Genomic DNA, 27,249 nt, shown 5'->3' with positions numbered 1-27,249 from the left:
ATTTGTTTGAGACTTTATTCACTAAACCAGTGTTTGGTTAAGTGTTAAAGATACATTACTATAAAGGTTAAATAGAGTATGTATGCCAAAAAACGTTTTTCCATATAAATGGTAAGCTCTTTGAGGACAAGGACCGTTGTTTTTATTTATTTGTTTTTGTTTGTATCTTTTAGACTTCCTGTTTAAAGTATGCCCTTAGGAACCAGAAACATCAGGACCATGTGGGAGCTTGTTAGACATGCAGAATATTGGGCAATCATACATACTGAAGGAGAATATTCATTTATTACAAGATTTCCAGGTGTGGTGTACGCACATTAAAGTTCTAGAAGCACTAATTTATAGCCCATTGGCTGAGAGAAAGAGTGCAACAAATAATTGTTAGTTAATGTATTTTAATTTTGTCTGTTGAGAGGGTGGTCCCTAAAATATCTTAACCTCTGATAGAAAATTAAAGTTATAAACCATCTCACTAGAAAAATTCATATGTGTGCATACTAAAAAATTGTTATAAACAATTTCCGGGGTTTCAGTGGCTCTTCTGAGGCCAACTCAAGGAATGTTTAGGTCCTATGGACTCCAAGTTTAAAATCTCTGGGTTAAAGGAAATAGACCAATTGAAGGCAACAAAAAAGGGAAAGAAACACTGTCAGTGAGAGGAGATTAAGGCAGGTGAAAGTGAGTTTATGGAGAGTGTAAGCCAATAATGCTCAAAGAGAAGGAAAGGCAAAAGAAGAGGCAGAGAGATTTAGCACTGAACATAATAAGGTTATTACAAAAGTGCCCTCTTCTTCCACATTCTTGAGCATTAGAAGTCACAGTGATTATTATTGCCTGTTATTATTATGACCTGTTATCTTTAAAATTCCAATGGAGTAATTAAGCATTATCTTTAACTTTTAAATTCTCTGAAACTTAGAGGCTCAGCTTTATAATAATCATTTTGTGGGCTCTCCTAGCCATGACTCATAGCCATCAAGTCAAAACCTTTCAACTACAGAAACAGATGATAAGGAAGTTCCTCTCCTTTTTGAGACAGGGTCTCGCTCTGTCGCCCAGGCTGGAATGCACTGGTGCGATAGTGGGTCACTGCAGCCTTGACCTCCTGGGCTCAAGAGATCCTTTCATCTCAGGCTCCTGAGTAGCTGCAACTAAGGCACATGCCACCATGCCCAGCTAATTTTTTTATTTTTATTTTTTTTTGAAAGAGAGGGGCGTCTCATTATGTTGCCCAGGTTGGTCTTGAACTCTTAGCTCGAGCAATACTTCTGCCTCAGCATCCCAAAATGCTGGGTTTACTGGCTTGAGCCACCACACCAGGCCCAGGAAGTTTCTTGAACCAAATTAATTTAGGCTAGACATTTGCTGTGGCATGTGAATAACAACCCAGACCAATTGCTACAAGTATCTATAACCCCAAGTGAGGAGTTATAAGCACTGGATTTGGGGATTTGAGCAAACTAGGTTCAAATCCTGGCACCAATACTTCCTGGATTGGGCAAGTTATTTAACTTCTCTGAACTTATTCATAACCCATAAATAAAACAAGGAATAATATTAGTGCCTATTTTGTGGAGTTTTGTAAACTGGCTTGTAACTTGTTTGTGACTTGCTTGTAACTTGCTTGGTACAGTAGGAATTTTAAATGTATTTTAACATTGTAGCTGTTATTACTAGGCATAAACTATTTTCTGATGAATTAAATATTAATTTTACTAGAATTCTACCTAACAAGTGTGAATCCCTATGGGTAGTTCTTAGAATTGTTATGATTTTCTTTGGAAATATTCTACATTTCTTCCACATCCCTTTAATTCCTACAAAATTCTTGTTTTATTTTTTTAATTGAAGCAACTCTGAATCACCTCTGTAACAGTATTACACTGTCATTTCCAACTCTATCCCCAGGGTGAAAACAATCAATTAATTGCAAAGCTTACCTTTCTGATCATGAAGACATAAATCACTGGATTGTATACAGTGTTCGATTTAGCAAAGAGGTAAGAAACAATAGATATTGTTGGAGTGACCAGGTGACCATGACCGTTAACCACCAAGAAGCAGATCACGATATAAGGCATCCAACAGACCAGGAAGGTGAATATCATTAAAAAGCACATTTTGGCCAGTTTCTTTTCATATTTTAAAATCTTGATCACTTGAATTGTCTGAAGATCTTCCACACAACGAAGCTGCAGAAAGGAGAAAGAAAGGAAAGGGCTTAAAAAAACAAAAGAAGGGTTTCTTTTGTTATTTTTATAACAGATATTCAGACACCATTCTTGGCCCCACCTAAATGGAAAGAGAACTGAATGGCACCTTGGCAGGCTGACTTCTGATCCGAGACTCATAGCTGAGTCCAGCTTTAACCTTGCCGGGCCTCAGTCTCCCCACTTACAACATAGGGTGGTTGAGCTACATAGCCTCCTACATCCTTCAGTGTTTTTTTTAACGTTCTCTTATTTACTTAATAAGAATAAAATTATTTTGCCTAGATCTTCAAGTCTCTAAAAGACAGCCTGAGAGAGTCACGATAAAATGCAAAGAATTTCCCCATGATCCTGGAAACTCTATAGAGTGTTAGTCCTCGAGTTCTCAGATCAGACTGCACACCCATGTCATGTCAGGTGTTCTGCATGATTAAGCCTGCAGCTGGCCTTGATAAGCACTTAATTCCCAAGTGAATTCTTACTGAAAACCAGCTTTTCAATTCACTGCTAATGACTGTAAAGTAGAATTTCAGGACAAATTTGTTTGTGATTGGCTTCATTAGGGGATCACTTGCAGAGAACAGCATTTGGTAAAACAACTCCTTCCTCTAAAACCAGCCTGTCTACTCGCAGTCTGTTCCCGTTAAAGGGATGGAGGAGTAATGATGTACAGTCTGAAAGTTCTTTGAGTTTCTTGAATATAAGTTTCTTTTTGCTGTTTCTCCTATTATTATAAATGTGTCATAATAATACACAGGCAAAGAATATTTCTGCACACCAAAAATATGTTCCTAAATAAAAATAGTTCTCTCTAAACATTGTAATAAGTTATATGAATTATACTATGAAAATACAAATACTCTATATATTGATTTTTTAAGTAGTTAGCATATACTTAATACTTAGTATTGATTACTTTATGCCTGGAAATTTACTGCATTTCAATGAACTCTAAGTGTACCTTTTAGTTCTAGCATTATCATAAAAATTAAGAGAATTTCCAAAGAAATCATTTAGAACATGTGCTTAGAGTATTTAGAAATATATTTTAATTAAAATTTTCAAATTACTGATATCCAAAATTATATTTAAGAAATTATATTCTTATCAAAATCATGTATTCAGATTAGCAAAGAATAGAGAGAAATAGGAAAAATTTAAATCATTGATTTTTTTAGGGTAGAGAGACTATGTATGGGGAAGAGTGGGTATTAAATTTCTAGTATTAGTTTGGTGCAAAAGTAATTGTGGTTTTTGCCATTAAAGGTAAACCTTTGAAGGTAAACTTATTTAAAGGTAAATAATATTCCTTTACCAGTATGCCAATTACTTTAAAAAATCAATATATAAAGTATTTGTATTTTTGTAGTAAAATTCATATAACTTATTACAATGTTCACAGATAACTATTTTTATTTGGGAACATATTTTTGGTGTGCAGAAGGGTAAATAATTTACCTTTAAAAAAGGTTACCTTTAAAGGTTTACCTTTAACGGCAAAAACCGCAATTACTTTTGCACCAACCGAATACGACTATTCTGTGTGTGCAATTCTATTTTAAAAGAAACTGTTTTATTTAATGGGATAGAATATTTTTCTATTTTCAAAACATCATTGTGGGGGAGCTTCCCTAGTTTATAGGAAGGCTGTGGGGTTTTGATAAAAGGTCTAGATTTGGAATTAGAAGATCTAAGTTTATATCCCAGATTCACCACTTTTGCTCGCAGTGTGATATTGAGCAAGTCAACAACCTCCTCTAAGAGTAAAGAAGAAAGGAGGTAAAGCAAAAAAACCTATGAGAATTAACAGAACTTGAGTTCCATTTCCACACGTATGACTTTGTGGGGTTGTTTTTGAGGTTAAATACTTATTTATATTTGAACTAGATATGAGACTAACACACTTGTATGTATATGTACATTTATGATACTATAGGATATCTGGAATCATTATTGACTCTTCAGAGTTTCAATTAACAAGCAACATAACCACATCTCAGTTATCTGCCTCCCAAACCTCCAGTATTTAGGTCCAATCATTTTATCTGTACCATTTTCTGGGCAGGTCAGTCTTTATCCCCTCTCGCCGTTTATCAAAGGAGAGCACTCATTTATCCGTCTTGGAATTACACGCATGCTGGGGAAATTAATTTAAATAAATGTTTGTCTATACCTCCCCAGTTCCTCTTTGGGATAAGGAGAAGATATTGACTAATGTTTTAGATTATTTGGGTTTATATATGTGAAGTTTTCATGATTATTTTTTATTTATCTTTTTCAGGCCTCTTTCTTTCATTACTTTCTATTCCTTCATTCTGCTCATTAAATATTTTCCAAATAAAAAACTCGATTTCACGTCTTACCCTCTTTATTCAATCATTTGAGGATAGTTTTCAAAATTGCTATGGATGAAGCAATTTTGAAATGATTGGCACAGGCACAAATTTGTCCTAAAGAATGAACCAGCTAAAACGAATTCTTCAGAATTCTCTATCAAATTGTTCTCTGGCTGTATAAATGGCTGGTGCCTAGTGCTCCTTAATCCAAGACATCTGTAGATTTTCAAAGAATTTCACTGTGAATCTTCATTCTCAAGTGTGTAGCTATGTCTCCATCGTTGTTATGAGTCACCTCTCTCTGAATAAGGAAATGGAGGCAAATTACTTGCAGTGAGCTCTCTGTTTAGGTAGCAGCTAAAGTCAAATCTCTTCACACTTTCACCCCTTCTCCTGTCTTCCCCTTTCTATGCCCTCTGCTTGTAACTCATTCCAAAAATAGTCACTGATTACCTACTACATGCAGACACTGTTCCAGTCACAGGTGAGAAAATACATAAGACCCAGTCTCTGCTCTTGAGGAATTCACTATTTGGTGAGGATGATGCACACTGAGTGGGTAGAAGCCATGAGGGAGGTAAACAGGGAGGATACGGTAGTACACAGGATGGGAAACTGGTTCTGAGGGTGGGTTAGAGCAAGAAAATTGTGCTGTTAGCCTTGTGAGGGAAGGAGGAATTAGTCAAGTAAGGAGGAGAGACAGAATGTTCCAGAGAAAGAAAGTGTGCTAAGACAAGAGGCAAAATAAAAAGTCAGTTTCTGAAAACAAGAAATATTACCATTGGCCACATCATGAGGTGGCAAGAAGACGGGAGTGTCAAGAAATGAGGCTGGACGGGTAGACAGGAGATGCCATACAGGACCTGCCGGCCACACCCAGGGGCTTTATTTTTAGTCACAAAGACAGTGGAACTTCTGAAGGTAATACTTGAGAACAACTACTCTGATGTCAGTGTGCAAAGAATGGAATAGAGGAAAGCAAAAATTTTAAAAAGGAGCACTAAGTTTTTTTTTTTTAACTGAGTCTGTGGCAGTGGGAGAGGAAAAAATGGATATACCAAGAAATATAGGGCTAGGCGCAGTGGCTCACACCTGTAATCCTAGCATTTTGGGAGGCCAAGGCGGGCAGATCATGAGGTCAGGAGTTCGAAACCAGCCTAGCCAACATGGTGAAACCCCATCTCTACTAAAAATATTTTTAAAATTAGCCAGGCATGGTGGTGGGCACCTGTAATCCCAGCTACTCAGGAGGCTGAGGCAGGAGAATTGCTTGAACCTGTGAGGCGGAGGCTGCAGTGAGCCGAGATTCTGCCATTGCACTCCAGCCTGGGCAATAAGAGTAAAACTTCGTCTCAAAAAAACAAAACAAAACAAAACAAAACAAACAAACAGAAACAAAACAAAACAAAAAAACATGTAAGTGGCATGGATAAGAACTGATCAATAGTTGTGTGTTGGGGGAGACATGGATGACACATAGTCAAAGATTACTCCCTAATTTGTGGTCTTGGTATCTAGGAATGATGACTATTCAATGAGAAAGCAAATAGGCGAGCAGAAGATTTTAGGGAAAATATGACAAATTAATCTTTATATTTGTTAAATTTGATGAGTCTGTGGACCATCCAAGTGGAGGTGTTCAAAAGGCAATTGACTACGAGGATCTGTTAGAGGCTGGAAGAAAGACCTGAACTGGAAATGGAGATGTTATCAAGCTTGTGTCAGAAGGAGAAATCCTGGCAGTATGAAAGACCACCCAAGGCCAGTGTGTAGCATGGGACAAGAGCTAAACATAGGATGCTGGGGAGGCCCAAAGAAGAGAAGCCCTTGGAAGAGATAAGAAGATGGGGCCAGAGAGTCAGCAACAAAGACAGCAGAGAAAGGCACCCTAGAATCGATGGCAGGAGACCACCACAAGAAAGTAGAAGTTGGCAATAGTCTCAAACGCTGAGGATGCTAGAAAGGAATAAAAATGTGTCCATGGGATCACATATCTGGGAGCTCATCAATGACCTGAAATGAGGGCTGTATTAGTGGCAGTGCAGTAGAGGAAGGAGTCACAAGTTTGCCTTAAGTTGAGGAATGAATGCTAGATAAACTTACTAAACTACCAACTCCCTGAACTACAATAGAAATGTATTTCTCACAGTTCTGGAGGCTGGGAAGTCCCAGGTAGAGTAGCTGGCAAGGTAGGTATCATTCTGAGGCCTCCTCTCTTGACTGTTATCTCACTGTGTGCTTCCATGTTCTCTTATTTATGCACTCATGGGAAAACAGAAAGAGAGACAGAGAGAGAGAGATAGAGAGAGAGAGAGAGAGAAAGAGCAAGCTTTCTGGTGTCTCTTCTTACAAGGACACTAATCCCCTAATCCCATCAGACCAGAGCCCCATCCTCATGACCTCCTCTGACCCTAATTACCTCCCAAGGCCCCATCCCCAAATACTGTCACATCGGTGGTTAGAGATTCCACGTAGGAATCTGAGAGGGACACAAACATTCAGTCTATAACAGCAAGAAATTGGCACATTTGATATGCTCAATAAATATCAGGTAAATGAATGCTTAGTGAGTGACATTGTGGCACCAAGAGTCACCAATGGTTCTTTGAGTTAGCAGTGACAAAAAGGAGAAAAATAAAGTGATAGCTAGAGGGAGCTGAGAGTAGATTGTGATTTAAAAAAAAATAGCCTGGTAGTATGCTAAAGGGAAAGGGCCAGTGGTAAGGGAGAGTGTGAAGATACAAGAGAAAGAGAAAATTATTAAGAAGTGTCTCTGGGGCATGGAAAGGGGTGGGGGAGCAATCAGAATACAGAATCGAGTTGGTCCTGGGAGACCTCTCCTGTTGCCCTGTAACTGAAGAGAGAGTCCTAAGAATCAGTGGTTTGTGTAAAGAGAGGTAAGGAGTCAAAGGAACCCTTGATAATGGCTTTGTTTGGTCCGATAAATCAGAAGCAGCCTTACTTGATAAGAATGAGAGGAGACAGTAGGGTGAGAAATTAAAATGAGAAGTGAGTCTGTGTAATAGTCACAGTGTGGAGACAGTAGACCACACATACAGGGATAGAAAGGTTGGTAGAACAAGGCTGAGAGGACATCTAAGTGTAGACAGATGTGTTTTGTTTTTTTTTTCCAGCTCCTCCTTGCAGTTTGACTACAGGCATAGAGAAAATGGATGATTGAACTGATCTAGGGATTTCGTCTTGAACAAAGTTGGCATGTGTAAAGAATGTAGAAACAAATGATTTAAAGTGATGCATGTAGCTAAGTCCGATTTTTTAAAAAGGTGAAAGTTAGAAGGGTTTGACGGAGTGAGCAAGAGACTAGAGACAGAAGCAGAGAATAGAGTTGGAAGAATCAGTGAATGAGGAAGGAAACATCCATGGCCAAAGCTAGAGACTGGGAAGTGGAGCCTGTTCCACACTGGGTTTCAGTTCAAACTGGAAAGTTCTTGTTGGCACCCAACGTGAAATTGTTTGTGGTCAGTTCTTACCCTTTATGACTCTGGTGTGATCGCCAAACAAAACATCTGTGCTGTTCTCTAGTCAAATTCATATGACCTCTGAATAAACAAAGTTATGGGAAGTGTGGAGTTCCCTTTTTTAAATTCTTAAATTTTAAGAGTGTTGGATAATGTAGGGTTTTTTGGTTGCTGATTTTGTCAGTCAGAAGCTTTTTCTTTCCTTCTTTTGGTTGAGAGAGGGATGTAGAGAGAGTAAATGCTATTCCGCATTGATCTTTCCAGAGAGTGACTCATAGCATAAAATTCAACCAGATGGGAAGTCCCCTAGAACTGCTCTACCTCTGGGCAACTACTGATGACATAGGAAGACTTTCATTATTTTCCAGACATAATTTTCTACCCCAGATGTGGTTTGGGAGGGGGGCAGCTGTAGTCTTCAACTCACCATTCGAATGGAATATAGAATATGGCCATAGCAATGGGCTATGACACCCAGGGGCACCACCAGGCAGCCAAGAAATAAGAAAAGCACAAAGGAGGAATCGTTGGCATCCTTGGATTTCCAGTCCACAGTGCAGCCTAGTCCGTGTACGTCCAGGATGTACCTGTTCCATCCCAGGAGAGGTGCTCCTGCCCACGCCAGTGAGTAGAGCCAGATGTAGGTAATGGCCCTCCAGGCCCAGGAAAAATTGATCACTCTGGCATGGACCACGCGAATGTAACGTTCATAGGCCAGCACGGTTAGGGTGGCAATGGAAACAATCCCTGCAAGAAGAGAAAGTGGAAAAGTATAGCATGGTGCAGGGGGAAACCAGGCATAAGAGACGTGATACATTCTCCACTGGAAATACCTTACAGAGTATCTGAGATCGATAGAGTGCTCTCAAAGCCAAGAGTAATAGTGTCTTATAGTCCCAAGGAAATTCTACTGAAAATGGTTATCCATAAAAGGAACCACAGAAGGGCAGTCAGTGGCTCACGCCTGTAATCCTAACACTTTGGGAGGCTGAGGTGGGAGGATTGCTTGAGCCTAGGAGTTCAAGAGCAGCCTGGACAACATGGCAAGCCCTGTCTTTACAAAAAATACAAAAATTAGCCAGATGTGGTGCCATACGCCTGTGGTCCCAGCTACTCAGGAGGCTAAGGCAGGAGGGTTGCTTGAGCCCAGAGAGGTCGAGGTTGCAGTGAGCTGAGATCACGCCACTGCACACCAGCCTGGGCAATAGAGCCAGACCTTATCTCAAAAATAAAATAAAATAAAATAAAATGGAAAATGCCATGCAGATTAAAAAAAGATTAGACAAAAATTAAAAGCCCTAAATCAGCCCCACCCCAAAGATGCCCCTATTGTATTAAACTTTCTCCTGAAGAGAAATTCCAGAACGAGTAAGGGAGAGTCACTAGAGCAAGTGTCTCTTTTAGTTTACCTTCTCTTGGCTGTCTCTGACTCTGCTATTAGAGGTAAAGTCAAAGGGGGTTGCAAAAGCTCAAGCTGAATGAAGTAGCAGTAAAATGATGCAGAGGACTGCCGTAACCTGCGTACTACCAGCAGATGTCAGCATACAAACTGTTCACACGCAAGGATTGCTGACAAGGGTCAGGGGGGTCTTCTGGGCTTCCATGGTCTTCACGTATACCGCTATTTTGCAACAAGTCCGCTTTAATGATACTGTTTGTATATTTATCTGTCACCTTCAGAGAGTAAGGTACTCACTTAACAAGCACCTACTATGTGCCAGGCACTGTGCAGTGGATGGCCAATGGTGACTAAGAGACAGAACTCTAGATGTCTGAAGGGAATGTACGTGTGTAAACACTGACAATGACCATGCAATGTGTGAACGCTACCACTGCCACACAATGGATTGGAGACACAGAAAGGGAAGCATTTGCACACAAGGCAGAAGCACATTCCAGGAAGAGTGAAGAAATATGTACCAGAGCACGGAGACGTAAAAGGACACCAAGGGGTCTATAAACAATGATTCAAAGATGTCAGGGCTCACAGGAGATGGAAAGAGAAATTTAGAGAGAGCCACATTGACAAAGGCTTTTAATTTCTAGCTAACGTTTGTGTTATTTTAATTTTTTTGTTTTTTAACCTTTTCCTCTATGAAATAGTAAATTATAAATCTGTTACTCTCTTGTCCTTTTACACCATTAGATTCCCCTTTTCCTCCTCCTCCTTCTTCTTCAGTAGTGAATGCTCATTCTAGCAGTAGCAGAGAAGGAAAAACACGATTGGAGGCCATGGAAACCAACTTGAAGGCTACTGCAACAGCAGGCAAGACATGATAGGACCTCAGCTAGGATGACATTAAAAGGCATGAACAACAAAGTCTGGATTCCAGGAACATTTAGCAACTGGTGTCAACAGAATCTATCTGCTTATCGAATGTGAGGCGTGAGGGGAGAGAGGGGTTAAAAGTAACTTTGAGGTGTTTGGCTGGGCACGGTGGCTTATACCTGTAATCTCAGCACTTTGAGAGGCCAAGGCGGGTGGATCAGCTGAGGTCAGGGGTTTAAGACCAGCCTGGCCAACATGGCGAAACCCTGTCTCTACTAAAAATACAAAATATTAGCTGGGCGTGGTGGCAGAAGCCTGTAATCCTGGCTACTTGGGAGGCTGAGGCAGGAAAATTGTATGAACCAGGGAGGCGGAGGTTGCAGTGAGCCGAGTTCGTGCCATCGCACTCCAGCCTGGGCAACAAGAGTGAGACTCTGATTCAAAATAAATAAATAAATAAATAAAATAAATAAAATAACTTGGAGGTTTCTAACCTGCCTAAGGAATAGCGAGTGATTACATGAACTAGAGTAAAAACCACAAGGTGTATGAACAGATGTGGGGAAGACAATAAAATCTTGAGCTTCCTGGAGCATAAATATTTGTTGAATGAGTGGACGCAGAAAGAATGAAAGAAAAGCAGTTCAAATGAAGAATGAAAATAAGACTGGTCTCCTGAGAAGTAAGGGAGAAAAGGGTGTGGGCGGCAAATGGGTTAAGAGGCCTGGAGGCAAGTCCCAGCTCCCCATGAAATAGCTCTGTAACTTTCAGCAAATCAAACAATCTCTTAGACCTTTTTGTTTTCATAAAATTGAAAATCCCTTCATATTTTAACATTTCACGATTCTGCAATTAATAAGTATGAAATACAGAGGTGCTGGACTCAGAAAGCAATTGGCATAACGTAGTTAATATTCATTTATAACATGACAGGTTTGTTCTTCTGTGGGAGTTGGAGGGTGGGGAGCAGTATTATTCCCAGTGTCTCACACACATGGCATCCAATAAATGTTCTTTGAATTAATAAGTGAAATTTACTAAATAAGTGACCGGAAGAAGATTGGGTTTTGGAATCAAGTGGAAGAAAATACTTCAGAGAATAATGGTATAAGGCTGGGCGTGGTGGCTCACACCTATAATCTCAACACTTTGGGAGGCTGAGGTGGGCAGACCACCTGAGGTCAGGAGTTCAAGACCAGCCTGGCCAACGTGGTGAAAACCTGTCTCTACTAAAAATACAAAAATTAGACAGGCATGGTGGCATGCATCTGTAATCCCAGCTACTCGGAGGCTGAGACAGGAGAACTGCTTGAACCTCGGAGACAGAGGTTGCAGTGAGCTGAGATTGTGCCACTGCACTCCAGCCTGGGCGATGGAGCAAGACTCCATCAAAAGACAGACAGACAGACAGAGAGCAAGAAGGAAGGAAGGAAGGAAGGAAGGAAGGAAGGAAGGAAGGAAGAAAATAAAGAAAAGAAAGAAAGAAAGGAAGAAAGAGAAAGGAGGGAAGGAAGGAAGAAAGGAAGGAAGGAAGGGAAAAGGAAAGGAAAGAAAGTAATGATATAATAGCAAATAATAGCAAATAATGGATTTAAATTCAAATCACAGTAGTGATTATTGGGACAATGAAAGTATCAAGGTGGATGACTTTCATATTCAGAAGTCTATTTTTACCTTATTAAATTTTTATCTAAAAAGTGATATTATCCTTTCTTTACCTGATTAGATTCCTAGAAAAAAAAATCTAAAAACCTAAAGAAAATGACATAAGTTGATGCTAATGAAATACTGTTGGTTTTACGTAGTTTACAAACTTTCTTATTAAGTATAATGGTATTTACTTTTATAACTGCCTTTATGTGTTAAAACATAGTTTGGCATTCAACTTTTAGTTAATTTACATTGAATACGATTTAGTCTTTCATAGGCAAGAAAACTCAGTACAAATAATTGCACTGTTGTAAATTAGTAAATTTCAATGTACCTTAGAGAGGAATAAATGAGTTCTTATGGTGAAAGCAATAAGCTGGTAAAATAAGCTGGTATGAGCATATCTTGTTCATATATTCATTCATTCATTTAGTCATTACTTATTGCTTGTGATGTTTCAGTCACTGTGCTAGAAAATAAATATAAAGAGGTGAGTGAAACCAACCCTCATGGCCTTAAGGTCCAGTGGGTAAGAGAGACAATAAAAAAACAAATCAAACAAGCAAATCAGTGCAGTGCTATGAAGAATAGAGAGTGCAGGGATAGAGGATAATGTGAGGCATGGTGGGAAGGACACAGAAAGGGATGCAGCTGCTTTTGGCAGGCTGTCAGGAAAAGATCCATTGCACTCAGAGCTGAAGTATGAAAAATCCCAGCCTTGTGATAAGTCAGGGTGCAAGAGGTTAGTAACACTTTCCTTCTGGTTATTTTGGTCAAAGAGACTTTAACATTTACTAATATCGTTTTTGATCAAGCCTGTGCCTTAGCAAGCACAATGAGTTTCAGGTGCCTGATTTCAGCTGTTATGTACCATGACATGTTAGTACAGATCTAGCAAACCTTGTATTTCCCAAGTCCTCCCTGATAGCATGAGCATATAACTGAGTGGCAGCATTAGTCAGACTGACTTAGTCTTCGAGGGTAACCAAACTGAAATGATCTAATCTACATCTTCCTTGCAAAGTATGCAGCCCTTCTCCCATCAATGCTTTATTTACTAACAAATTTTGGTCTTGAGTTGGAATTAATTGCTGTATTCTATTTGATTCCCACAACACTCCACCAGGAGGATGAGAGTGAAAGGACTGTCTTACAACTACTTTAGACCTTTAACTGATGTTGAGCCTTATTAACGGAAATAAAAACTACATGGTACATGAGCAGATATGAGGAAGACAACCAAATTCTACTTCAAATGGTGCATCCATTTCCATGAACACTGAAAAGCAATGGGAATGATGAGTGCTGCAAACTGGGTGCCGGTTATGCACCAGGTCCCATGATCATCACTCCACATATGATATGCACTCTTTTGGAAAGAAGGTCTGTGGCTCCAAGGGTTAAGGAATTGATGTCTCCACCAACAGGTGGTGGAGACAGTTTTGAGAACCCAAGACTTACTCCAAATCCTGTGATTTTGTCTTAATACCACCTGCCGCCACTAAAGGGTGACTTCTACCTCTCCACAAATTCTACCAGTGGTAAAGTGATGTCTGTGCCTTCGCTGCAAAGCTGCAGATGGATCAGGTATGTGCCTATCACTGTGCTGAGTAGGTCTTTTGGAGAAACCAGAGACATGTGGTCCTACCCTCAAGAAGACTGCAACACTGTATTTTTAGATCACACACAACATTAGAGAACAATGTAAGATGATACGTGATCATATGTCAAAGTTATGGTGCAAAAACAAACCAGAAAAAGTAAAATCCCAGTGGACTGCTGGCTTCACTCAGAGATAAAGCTTAAGTTGGGTCATAAAAGATGGAATAGGTGTTAAGGAACAGAAAGGAATGAAATGGGCATTTCTAGCTGAAGCCTCCTTGAATTATTGCAAGAGTGCCTTGGACTCTGGGTGTGGAGCCAGGACCAAGAGGTGGGAAGGTCAGTCACTACAGGGGATGGCGCAAAGCTGATCTGCCTTCCATGGCTGTCCATGGTCCACAGCAGGGATAGTCCATCTTTTTCTTACTGTTTTCCCTAATAGAATTTTGAAAAACTATGTATACAACCATATTTAAACTGTAACATCTACATTTTTTGTCTTAAGTTTAAAGAATTGTGTAATATAAACATTTCAAAATTGGAACCATTGGAAAGGGCTTATGTACCCCCCAGCGGTTTTGAAGCCAGCGGTCTGTAAAATCAAATCTCGTTGGCATATCATTAGGCTTTGCCTAAGCTTGCTGCATCGGGATACACACCATGCCCAGGCTGCAAACTGCCCGGCATGTTCACTCAGAGCTGGCAGCTTTGATACTGCTGTTCCTTCTGCCTGAATTGCTGCCAAAGATCTCACAGTCTGGAGAAGACAGATGTGTAAACCAATAATTACAAGAATGTGATAAGAGTTAAACAAAGCTGTGTCGGGGAGCTGGAGAATGCAATGGAGGAAGTACTTATCTCTGCCTGAGGAAACACTGGGGAAGGTTTTAAGGGAAAGCAACATTTGAATTGATGAACAGGAGAATTTTATCAAGTTGACAAGAGTGAGGATATTTCAAGGCCAAGGATACAGTATGTATAAAAGCACGGAAGTGAAAATATATATTTAAATGTCTACTCTGTGCATCAGTTTGAGTCCAATAGTTCTTTCCGATATAACTTAATGATTATACACTCATTTGCAATATTTATCAACAAACACATGTCATACACATACTGTGTGTCAGGCACTGTGCTAGACAATAAGAAAAAAAGATGAATTATAAACAGAGAAGTAAACTACTATAAAACAATGTGATAAATTCAGTAATAGAGACATATGTTTGAGGCCAAAAGTCCTGTATTCAATTCCAGTTTTCTCCATATTACCTAATGAATAAGTCGTCTGACTTCAGATCAATTTCATTTTTTTTCACATAATTACTCTGTGACCATGGGAAAATTAATTAACATCCCAGAATCTCAATTTGCTCACCAGTAAAACTGAGATAATAGTACCAAAATGCTGTCTCATCGTGTGGGTGTGTGGGTGTATGAAATGAGAATATAAATATGTTTAGTAAAGTGGTAATGCAGAAGTTATTATTATTATTACTGAATAGTTGAATATCTTGGAGCAAAATTGCTTTAAGTAGTAGAAAGTGGGTGGAAGGCATGGGAGTGGACAGGGCTCTGGAGGTTAAATATCAATACAACTCTGGAGCTTAAATATTAATACAAGGTGTGTCTATCAATGTACAACTACCCAATAATACAGTTATTTTCTCACTTTGGCCACTAGATGGCCACATTGAATAGCTTATTTATAGTTCAAGTATCTGGACTGGGGTAAGCAAGTTCACACTAAACAGAAGAGCGTGCTTCAAAAAAGGCCATGACCCAGACCTGTCAATCCTTATCTGTTGTATGAAAAGGTTACTATGACAAAACCCATGCCTTCAAGGAGCACATAATCCAAAGAAGGAGGTAGAAGGAGAAACTCTGCCTGTAGTGGGAGGAGGAACACCCAACTCAGGGTATTTTCTGTGGGAAGCAGGTACCACCTGAGTGAGTCTTAAAGATTAAGCACATTTTAACAAGGCCAAAAAAAAAAAAAAAAAAAAAAATGATGGGGAAGTGAAGTGACAGCCAATCCTCTTATCCTATTCCAGGAAGAGAAAACAGCTTATGTAAATACATGGAGATCTGACAGAGCTTGCACCATTTGGGTGCCTGCAAATAATTCAAAATGGTAGGACGGAGTTCTAAACAGAGAATGAAAAGACTAAGGACTCTCCTAGAAAACCCTTAAATGCCATGCGTGGAGCTTGGGATGTGTCCCGAGGGCTCTGAGGAGCCGTTAAGTTGTTTTTGTTCACTTCCATTACAATACAATTCTAGAGAATTTTATTTTCTTTTGATTTTGCTTTTGGAGGTTTTCCTTATGGGAAGTTCCCTTGGGCTGCAATGAGGAAAATGGATTGTGAGCCAAGCCTGGTTCTAGGGAAACCTAGTGGAGAAATATGGTTACTGTGATAAGGAATGAAACTGATGCAGTGGCACTAGGGAAGGAGAGACGAGGAAGGTCCACCATATTTAAGGAAGTTAATCTTTGTTGGCTGTGGGAATGAATGAAGAAGAATCAAAGGAAGTCTTGGGTTACTGGTTTGTTATAATTAATAGCTGATGTTGCATTGACTTAGAAAAGAAATGGGAGAGAAGTAAATTTGGAAGTGAAGATGATTAGGGGATAACTTATGTCATCATAGATTCTCTGGATCATTTTGAACAATATCTGGATGGACTGTGTTTCAAATTCTCTACCTATAAAATGGGGCAACTGTAAATACCTGTCTTGTGGTCTTCAGAGTTGGCTGGGTGGATGAGCACACAGTAAAATCTTCCAAACTAAGTGGATGCATTTTTCTCAAATTAATGAAAATTTTGCTCATTCAAAAATATATCGATTTGTAGAAATTTAAAAAGATGCAGTTTAACTATTTTTGTTCACAGATAGTAATGGAAACAAAACTCTATGAAGATTGCTTAATAAAGATACTACTTTACTAAGTAGTGGTCTTTATGAGACCATCCCTAGAAGCTTTATAAAATTAATCAAGGAAAAAAGGACAAGGGGAATGTAAAATAAACCAAGCCTGTGGTACATTCAGCATGGATTATGAGGACAGCTTGCTCTCTGACCTGCTTCCTCATAGCTGTTTGCCTCTTGTCCCAGAATCACGTAGACCCTGTGACAAAATTATAGTTCCCCTTAACTGCTCTATGGATAACAGCTTCAACATTATATAATGTTAAGTTTTCCATTTGAGATATTCTTTCAGGTCCTACGTACCAGTGAAACTACTGACATCAGCTTGCCTGAAGGATCCCACGAGAAGCTGACTCACCAAAGAATGCAGTTTCCACATCCTGATGATTTCATCCCCTGTAACCCAACCAATTAATGACCCCAATTCCCATCCTCTTTCTCCTCATGGTCCCCTTAAAAATCCCTGCCCAGATCTCCTCAGGGAGATGAATTTTAGGGTCTCCTCCATCTCCTCGCTCAGCACCCACTCAATCATGGCTGTTACCATGCAGCGGGCATACCATCCTGTTGCTCCTATAATATCTAGTCATATGAAACAATATTAAAGAAAACCAGTATATTTAATATGCCCGAAAAAGTTTGTTCTTTTAAGCAAGTAACCAATTCTTCTTTGAAATCTTGTTTATATTGCTTATTTGTTGAGAAAGTTTCCTTCCTCCTTTTTATTTAATTAACAATAGTAATTTCAGCCCACTAACACTTATAGAGAGTACTTACTATGAGTCAGGGACTGTTCTAAGCAGTTTACCTGTGTTATCTCACTTAATCTTCATAACAACTCTGTGAGACATGTAGAAATTATAATTACAATTCCCATTTTACAGATGAAGAAACTGAGGCAATAATGGTTTAGTCATTTGCCAAGGTCACAAGCTAAAAAATAAAAGAGCCAAGACTCGAATCACACAGTCTGCTTCCAAAGTCCATGCTGTGCTATACTTGTTTTCTAATTCTTCTTTGAGAATTATCAAAAATTTTATATTAGTGATGTAGAGTCTCTATAGAAAGCATATTTAATCCATTGTCTGCTACGTATGTTCTGTAACCATGTCTACCTTTCATATCAGAAGAAGTCATTTTTTTAAACTCAATATTCTTAAATTGAAGAATTTTAGAGAAAATGAAAGACTACCTTCGTTTGAATAATATCTCTCAGCTGTTAGAATGAGTGATTTCCATTTGACCAATAAAAGCAGTTTGCTAGAACAACCAAAGTGGTAGTTGGTTTTTATTATACATGTTTTCCACATCAGGATGTGGAAACTGCATTCCATTAAATTTTTCATGTTCAGTAGTCTTCATATTTTGTGCACAATGACTCAGTTTCAAAGGAAACCCAGCACAACATCAAAATTAAAACCCTTTCTATGGGTTAAAAAATTAAGATTTCAGGTCCGGTGTGGTGGCTCATGCCTGTAATCCCAGCACTTTGGGAGGCCAAGGCAGGCAGATCACCTGAGGTCAGGAGTTTGAGACCAGCCTGGCCAACATGGTGAAACTCTGTTTCTACTAAAAATACAAAAATTAGCCGGGCTTGGTGGTGCGCACCTGTAGTCCCAGCTACTTGGGAGGCTGAAGCAGGAGAATCGCTGGAATCCATGAGGTGGAGGTTGCAGTCAGCCGAGATCATGCCAATGCACTCCAGCCTGGGCAACAGAGTGAGACTCCGTCTCAAAATTAAAAAAAAAAAAATTATGATTTCAGGTAATCAACTTATATAGAAATTTATTTCTGACCATTGTGTGTCATAGCTACCCAAATGCTTGCAGTGCATTTAAAACTGAGAGGCCCCTTAAGAGAGGGCCAGTGAACTACCAGAAGAGAACGATTGAATGAGGCAGGCCACATGCTGTGGTCTGTGGCTAGCTGCTCACAGTTTAAAATGCTGCACTGTTGTTTCCATTGTGCTCACTCATGCTATCCTTCACTGGTATTTCACATGCATTGCATTTTTTTTTCTATTAAATTTAGTGACTTTTTAAAAAATAGGGTGCACGGGGCAAATAGTTGCCATAGTTGTTAAAACATACGGACATTTTTCACCATAAGCATCTCCTCCTAGGCTACACTGGGCACCTGTGCAGTAGCTTGGAAATCGTGCCAGGCTTACCTCCCCTCTGTTATCTTTGGTTCTTTTAATATCAGCTCCCCTTGTTCTCTGACCATTCTGGCTTCAAACTTGGCTTCTTTTCTGCCTATAGTCCCATTTGGACAGATATCCTAGCCTTAGGCTTTTCTGCCTATAGTCCCATTTGGACAGATATCCTAGCCTTAGGCTTTTCTGCCCATAGTCCCATTTGGACAGATATCCTAGCCTTAGGCTTTTCTGCCTATAGTCCCATCTGGACAGATATCCTAGCCTTAGGCTTTTCTGCCCATAGTCCCATTTGGACAGATATCCTAGCCTTAGGCTTTTCTGCCCATAGTCCCATTTGGACAGATATCCTAGCCTTAGGCTTTTCTGCCCATAGTCCCATTTGGACAGATATCCTAGCCTTAGGCTTTTCTGCCCATAGTCCCATTTGGACAGATATCCTAGCCTTAGGCTTTTCTGCCTATAGTCCCATTTGGACAGATATCCTAGCCTTAGGCTTTTCTGCCTATAGTCCCATTTGGACAGATATCCTAGCCTTAGGCTTTTCTGCCTATAGTCCCATTTGGACAGATATCCTAGCCTTAGACTTTTTGACTTGCCTCTGATTTGACAAAGCTTTAGGCGTTTGTTTCCCCCCAGTAATTGCTTAAACTCCACAAACCATAACCAAGGAAAAGGAGAGCCCTATCTTGGAATAGGACCTCATTAGAACTTTTTCCACACTTATGCCTCTGTTCGTCAGGAAAGGATATTGAACAAGATGGTTAACAATGCAAAAAAGGATCATTATTACACTAAGAGACCCAAGAAATATCCAGTATGACCAGAGTCTATGGGCTGAGTGGGAAAAAAGTTTGAATATAAAGTAACTTCTCTGTGGAATTAATTAAGGTTCAGAAGAATAACAAACATAAGCACAGTGGGGCCAAAGTCTAAAAAAAAACAAAACAAAACAGTTGGATGAAAGCACTTAACAGGAACTGAGAATTCTAAATTCTAATCCTAAATCAACTGCACTCATAGAATAAAAGTGTGAAGTGTGGTGCCACAGATAAAATGGGAGGCATACGCTTTGTTTCCAACACTTAAAATTATTTCGTGAACACAGCAATCTAGGTTTTATGATAACCTACCACAGTATGCTCAAGAAAACTGCATCAGACTCTGATCCACTTTAGGAACACATTGTTTTGCTTAGTTTTCCCATTCCTCTATCCCCTATCTCGTATTTGCTTTTAAAACCAACAGAAAGCCTTTCTTAGGAAACATTTCTAAATTCATTTCTGTGCCTCATACCATTCCCACTATTCTAGTGCAGGTTCATATTCCGTAAATGACTGCTGTCAGCCATCTATGACTAAATTTCTTTTGTTCGTACAGCCTTTGTCATCCTCCTGGGCACCACATACCAGATTAATCATTGACTGGACTCTATTCGTGTGCCATCCCAGATCTCCATGACTCCACTCACAAGCTCCTACTCCCAACTGTGTGCCCTATTTGCCTTGCTTCCCAGCAGCGGTGGCTCTATGACTATAGTTACAAAGCTTCAGCTGCTGCCACTGTCACCACCATTGCATACCTGCATGCAGATAGTGCCTTGCTGCACTAGACCCATGGAGGCTCTGGCTTCCCTAGTGGCTGCCTGAAGCTGGCTGATCCAACCTAGAGGCAAACGGACATTAACATCTCATGGAGCAGAGTTGGACCAATGGCCAAGAGACAGGAAGAAGCCAGAGATTAGATTGCTTGCACTCTCCTGTCATGCCATGGGTTGTTTCAAGCTGCGTTAGTATCAGGTGGTCTCTCTGAAGATGTCCTGCAAGACCCAGTGACCCACTGTGGCCAACTCGGTGGTGCATCCTCTCTCTAAGATTTGGCCTCCTCCTTTCCCTGCTCTTCCTCTATTCTCTTACTTTTGATTCCCTGGGATTATGATCCCCAATAAAGCATTAGCATATATGCTTTGCCTTAGGCTTTATATGCGGGGAACGTGTGCTAAGATAATCATCTTATTACTTTCACAAAGCCCTTTCTGGAATAATGACCTGCAAAGCTCCCTTCGCATAGCATGCTGGCTATTAAGAAACTCTGTGTATTTCCTGCACTACCTAGTCAACCTTCTCTTTCACCATTTATAACTTCCTTAGTGCATACCTCACTCTGTCCATCCACAACACAAACAGACTATCTTCATGGCTGCTATTTCCTACTTACTATATTTTGGTACAATTCTGTGTACTTATGTCTTACCTCTCCAATTAAATTGTAAACTTAAGTATGACATACTTAAGTATGTCTTTGTATTTTGACATCATTTTGGCACCGAGAATAGTACAAGGGATTATTATGTATTTGTTGCTGATAAAAGTTATATACACATGACCATGTTTCTTTCCAAATAACAAGGAAAAATCCTGGAGTAAACATGGTCATCCCTGTAATTAACCAAACACTCAGGTGAAATGTTGCTTAGAAATAGCCACAGTTGACATTTCAATGAAAAAATTTTTTTTCCCTCAGGGAACTAGCAATACACAGGTCAGAAGAATGTAAAACAAGGCCAACTCCCTGCTGTTTTTTACCTAAAGGATCACTTTTTCAACTCAAAATATGATTTGACAGTCCTTACATGATAATTTTTGGCTATTAAAAAATCTATAAAATATTCATTTTTATGAGTGTTATAAAGTCAAATGACAATCCTGTTGGATTTATCATCTCTTATTCTCTAATCAAAATAATACATTATAATAACTTTATTTCATATGATATTTTATAATTTTCAAAGTACTTTTTAATGTATTTTTCTAATTAGATCTTTCCAGACATGTCAGGCAGGAAAGTCTCATCGTCCCCATTTGATGAGAGTGTGAGAAAAGGGGCTGATATCCGTGACTAGCCTAAGGTCACAAGACTAGGAAGGTTCTATTTGAATGAGAACCCAGACCTTCTGACTGCTAGTGTGGAGCTCTATTTGGATTTTCCCCAAAAAGATTACACAAAGCAAGTTGTTTCTCAGCAATGGCGAAGCTTGAGGTCTTTTTAATTCTATGAAAACATTCAACACATGAATAAATTGTGGAATAGCTCTGTGACCTGAAATGATGAGTCTAGTTTCTAAGTGTTCCTTCCTAGATTATTAACCTGACAGCAAATGAAAAAAATCCGATATCCCAGAAGAGCAAATGAAAAATATGAGGGAATCTCAGAGGCACTGAATTAAATCTTCATTCCATCATTTATAATTTACAAAGCTCTCAAGGGAGCTCAGGGTTTAGGTTTTAGAGCAGGTGATAACAACACTGATTCCATTTAAGTCATTTTCTATTACCCTGCTGCTGATGCAAATGGAGAGCACGGAAACACAGAGGGCGAGTGCGACTCTTCTCTCAAGAATGAATATCACACGCTCCACTGTAATTGTGTGTGAGTAATTAATCAACCAGAAAATGTGATGTGATACCTCAGGACCATATGAGAAGAATGAGAGAAGAAGCTTGTCATATATAACGTGCTAAGGAAAAACATAATTGCTATATAGCCTGTGCAGTTCTATGCTTGGGCAAAATGCTTTAAGTTGTAAACAAATTTGTGAGGTGGAGGTGTTGGAGTATAAAGCAAAACCCATATTGGTGACCAGTGTGGAACAATTTGGACAGGCAAGAAAAATCTCATTTCCTTGGAAGTCTTAGTCATCCTGATCTAAGAATGTCAAGTAATGAAGAACTAAAAAAAAAAAAAAAAAAAAAAAAAAAAGAACGTGGGAGAAGGAAACTTTAGAAATATGAGATATTTTCCCCAAGACCACAAAGTAGGTGTTAGAACAAGGCTAGTTCCCAGACCCATTCACATTCTACTATTTCAAGCTTCTCTTCCACACTGTCAAATTGGGGTTAACATGAATTTAACTCATCTCTTTGATGTTCAATTTAACACCTTCTGGATCAGAGCAGCATGTCTCTTTCCTTTAATAAGAATGCTGTTTCCAAATGCCAGCTTTTGAAATAGCTACATACGAAACTCCTGAGGAGATGGTTTAAAATGCTGATTCCAAGGCTCTGCCCTTGAAAATACTTGATCCAGTAGGCTTAGGACAGAACGTGAATATCTGTAAGTTTAAAAGTTACCACTGATGATCCTGACTTTCAGAACGATGGGTCAAGATTAAAATCAGATTTCCTTTAATATAATCTCTATCACTATTTGCTCAATTCCCAGGTTTTCCTCAATTCCCATCACTGGTGCAGGAGCACAAGAAACCACTCCAGATGCCTCTGAAGCCTTCAGTCTCAATCCCACACCAAGAGGTGCAGCGCAGAGGGGTGGCCCTCTCTCCTGTCTCTGATGGATTCCGCAGCCAGCCCATTTCTGGTCCGTGCTGACCTCCATCGTTTTCAGCAAAGCAACACCACCATCATTCTGTATCTCTTTGTCCAGGCAGCAGCACAGAATTGGGAATATATTTAAGGACCTTAATGTTCTATGGAATAGTTCTGTTCAATGAGAAGACTTTCATGTATATGCTAGGTTTAAGGCTTTCTTCTTTTCTCATTGTATCTTTTTTTTTTTTGCACACCCACTTTTGTATTTATTTATTTTTGCTTATTTCATCTTATCTAAGAATTCTTCTACATCTTTAAGAAATAGAGAATAAAGAGATATGCCTCAAGCCTCCAGAGGGCAGGCTAGTTTATATATATATATATATTTCAGATATAATTAAGGATCACTCCAGGCAAGGAAACAGTACATACTTACAATTCAGTGCTATGGTGCCTTTTATGTGTGAAATCCTTCATTCTTCACAGATCTTTCTACATCAACACTCCTTCATCCTTTGGAACTTGAGAACTTTCAGGAAAACCTTCTGGTTGTTTCATACTGGGCTCTAAAACTTGCTTGCCTTTGTCCCCATCTGCTGCTCAGTGGCTGCATATTAGGAATTTGGAAATTGCCCCAACATAAGAACTGAACCATTCATTTGCGTTAACATTTCACAAAACAGTACTGCACGGGACACCAAAGGTAATATTATGCACAAGGCTCCCTAGTTGAGAGAGTCAGTACCGATGTCCGGGTACCAGGCTGAGCCAGCCCTGAGGAAAGGGCATCTTTTCTAGCTTATATAGGCAGTTCTGATTTCTGTACTTTACTCATTTCTAGCTTTTATTCCTCTTTACCTATCTCCTTGTCTTTTGCAATTCTGCTGCTTCTTATAGTCCAATAAACTATAATAATGCCATATTTTATAGAACCTGACACAGCATATCATAAAATGGCTGAAAGTGATGTCATATGAAAAGCTCTTGAAAATCTAACTAAATGCCCTTGAGGTTCACCCTGGCCTCGCCAGTTCCCTAGACTCCAGACCCATCACGAAGTGAGAAGCTTGTTGGGGAGACATGGGCAGTTTCATCATGAAACAGACTGATGTTACTTCTTAGGGAATTCTCTCACATTATGGAAAGCAGAAGCCTGGCTGTAAAAGAAACTTGTGGCATATTCTAAGTAAATCAGATAAAAGTATTCCAGGACAAATCACAGCCTAACAGCAGACAGTCACCAGGCCGGTGTGTCTAAATCTTCTTTAAATATTTGAGTTGCTCTAATGTATAGGGCCCTGAGCTTAGTTCTGGAGAAGCAAAGTCATAAAATATGGTCCTTGATGTAAAGGGGAAAACGCAATGTGAAAGAACAAAGTAAAATACAAAATTGCGTATTTGAAATGCCAAATGAGACATACAGATGTTAAGTGCCAGAGGAGCCCAGACAGAGGAAAGTTCACCAAGTACTGGGGAATACAGGGTGGGGCAGGGTCGGGGGTGGGGGTGTTAAATAAAGGGGTGGGACTGAGGGAAGTTGAAAATAATCAATCTGAAAATTTGCCCAGCATGTACATGCCTAGCAATTTCAGGTTTAATTATAAACCCTAGAGCAGCATTGTTCAGTAGAAATATAATGTGAGCCACAAACATTATTTAAATTTTTAAAAGGTAAAAAGAAACAGATGCAATTAACTTTAATAACATATTTTATTTTACCCAACTGGTATGAACTGGATGTTTGTGGCCCCCCAAATGCATGTGCTGAAACCCTAACCCTCAAAGTGATGGTATGAGGTGACATCTTTGGAAGGTGATTAGGCCATGAAGGCAGAGCCCTGGTGAATGGAATTAGTGCTGTTATAAGAGGCCACAGAGCTAACTCTGGTTCTCTTTCTGCCATGTGAGGATAACACAAGTAAGCACACTAACCTGGAAGAGGGCCCTCACCAGAACCCAACCTGCTGGTACCCTGATCTCAGACTTCCAACCTCTGGAACTGTGAAATATAAATTTCTGTGTTTACAAGCCACCCACTTTAGGGTATTTTGTTATAGCAGCTTGAACTAAGACATTAATATATGCAAAATATTATTTCGATTTGTAATCAATATAAAATTATTGAGATATTTTATATTTTTCTCATATGAAGTCTTGGAAATATAATTAATATCTTACACTTACATCTCAGTATAAACTAGCTACATTTCAAGAGCTCAAGAGACACATGTGACTAGTAGTTATCATATTAGACAGCATGACCCTAGAGAAACTCTGTGCATATTGGGCAGGAAGAAATGTTATAAAGATATACTCTGAAGCATTGTTTATTATATTATAGTGAAAAACAGGAAATGGACCTCCATCAAAAGGGAAAAATGTGTAAATAAACTGTGAACAAAAGGATGGAAGCACTGCTTGGATTCACCTTAAATCCCTGTTGGTGACCTCTGGGGAAAGGAGGTAAAATGGAATGGAGGAAATACATAAGTGTGAATTTTATCTGCAATATTTTAATTCTTTAGATAAAAACAAATATAGAAATACCAGTCTTTGCTCAATGGGTAGTAGATACATGGACCCTTATTGTATTATTCTTTGCATTTTTCTGTATTTAAAAGCTTTTAAGTAAATTACAAAATAAAATTCACTGAGGATATGGAGGTGCAAGTAGTAGACAATCAGAAGACTGGCTCTTTGAAGAAAGAATACAGACAGTCATAAGTCAAGGGACAACTGGGGATGGTGACTCGACTTGTCAACTGATGGGAATGATCCGGAAAGGAGAGTTAAAGCTGTGAACAAGAGGTGACAGCTAAAGTTTTATATTCCCTGCACATCTGTGTGACAAATGTGAGTTCAATTTTGCAACCTCACCTTGGGAGAGTGTTGATGAAGCAAAGGGTTTTATAGAATGAGGGAGTAAGGCCTCAGAAGCAGCAGTGATATTTAATGAGTCACCTATTCTACTACCTGGTACTGGGGTATACCTGGTGTTAAGGAAAACACAGCTGGGACAGGTGGGAAAGTAGGGTTCTTGGGGGCAGCCAGGGTTAAGTGAAAGGAAGGAGGTAGAGAAATGTTCAAAGATGTTGAAGTTATAGGGGAGTGTACGGCTCATGAAGGGAGGATCCAGTGGAAGCTCAGGATTGGAACAGATCAATAAGTATAATGGGTCATAAAGAGATGTGAGCCCAGGCATGGCCAACTGGAAAGGTTTTCCCTTCTGGCATCAACTGATTTTTGCAGGCATGTGAGGTACTATGAGATCAGTTCTGATCAACTTCTGGGGAGAGGCAGGGTAAAGAGTGTTTCCAGGGTGTAGGTCCTGAATGATTTGCTTGGTGGTATGTTGATTTCTGGAATATGTGCTCTCTCAGGCTTCAAACTGTGGACTTTTGAATTTCTTTCAATGTTTCACTCTCCTAACAGTGCTGTGGGGAGAGAGAGTGAGACATAGTGATCAAGGACACTGGTTTAGGTTTCATATCCTCCACTTTTTGTGTGACCTTGAACAAATTAATCTCCTGGTGCTTTAATTTTCTAAATGTAAAATGGAGTACTGATATATCTAACTACCTCATGGAGTTGAGACAAAAATAGAGTTCATTAATATGCATAAAGCTCTTATCACAGTACTTGGCATATGGTACACACTAAGTGTTAGCTATGGACATTATAATCAGTGTAGCTATATATTTATATGCATTCATGATTATCTCCTTAGGTTAAATTCTTGACAATATAATTGTGAGGTAAGAAGGTGTGCAAAATTTTAATGCTTTCTTATAACTTGCCAAAATACTCACCAGAAGAGAAATTAAATCTCACTACCATATCATCTGATACTTGTTTGATTCCCTCTTATTTATGTCACAATGCATGACAACCCACCACCCACCCAACAATCGATTACAATAGTCCTCTGTGTACCTACTGGCCCAGAATGCAGGAGTGCTGCCTGGTGATCCACATTTTAAAGAGGTGCCCATTCAATTCATTAGCACTCTTTAGTTTAAAACCATTGTTCTAGAATTTCAACAATTGATAAATCAATTGCTAAAACATTGGTTTCACCCAGCCTCTTTGCAATGGTAACACTTTGGCCCACGCTCTTGTTGAAATTCCTCTTGGCTTCTATAACACTTCTCTCTTCTGCATCATGTGCTATTTCTATACCGCATGTTTTTTCCCTTTAAGGAGCAAGTAAGTTGGTAAACTTATGTAACTGGCAAGTCCAAAGTGGCACTGGCTTCGAGCATAGTGTCCAGTAGAAATATATGGGCCGCGTCAT

At 39.4% G+C, this 27,249-nt stretch overlaps 1 protein-coding gene across 1 annotated transcript in view; it reads right to left on the bottom strand.

The window, feature by feature from the left end:
* Positions 1-27,249, bottom strand: part of OPN3 (opsin 3) — a 46,640-nt gene that overhangs the window by 2,205 nt on the left and 17,186 nt on the right. The window contains exons 2-3 of the mRNA XM_016941714.4: positions 8,453-8,772; positions 1,941-2,192 (exon numbers count right to left, since the gene is read on the bottom strand). Coding sequence (XP_016797203.1) covers positions 1,941-2,192; positions 8,453-8,772 — 572 coding nt within the window. The remainder of the gene's footprint in view (positions 1-1,940; positions 2,193-8,452; positions 8,773-27,249) is intronic.

This window comes from Pan troglodytes, chromosome 1 (genome assembly GCF_028858775.2).
Source record: "Pan troglodytes isolate AG18354 chromosome 1, NHGRI_mPanTro3-v2.0_pri, whole genome shotgun sequence".
Taxonomy (NCBI): domain Eukaryota; kingdom Metazoa; phylum Chordata; class Mammalia; order Primates; family Hominidae; genus Pan; species Pan troglodytes.
The sequence above is the reverse complement of the archived record's forward strand: the minus strand, read 5'-3'. Positions and strand labels throughout refer to the sequence as shown.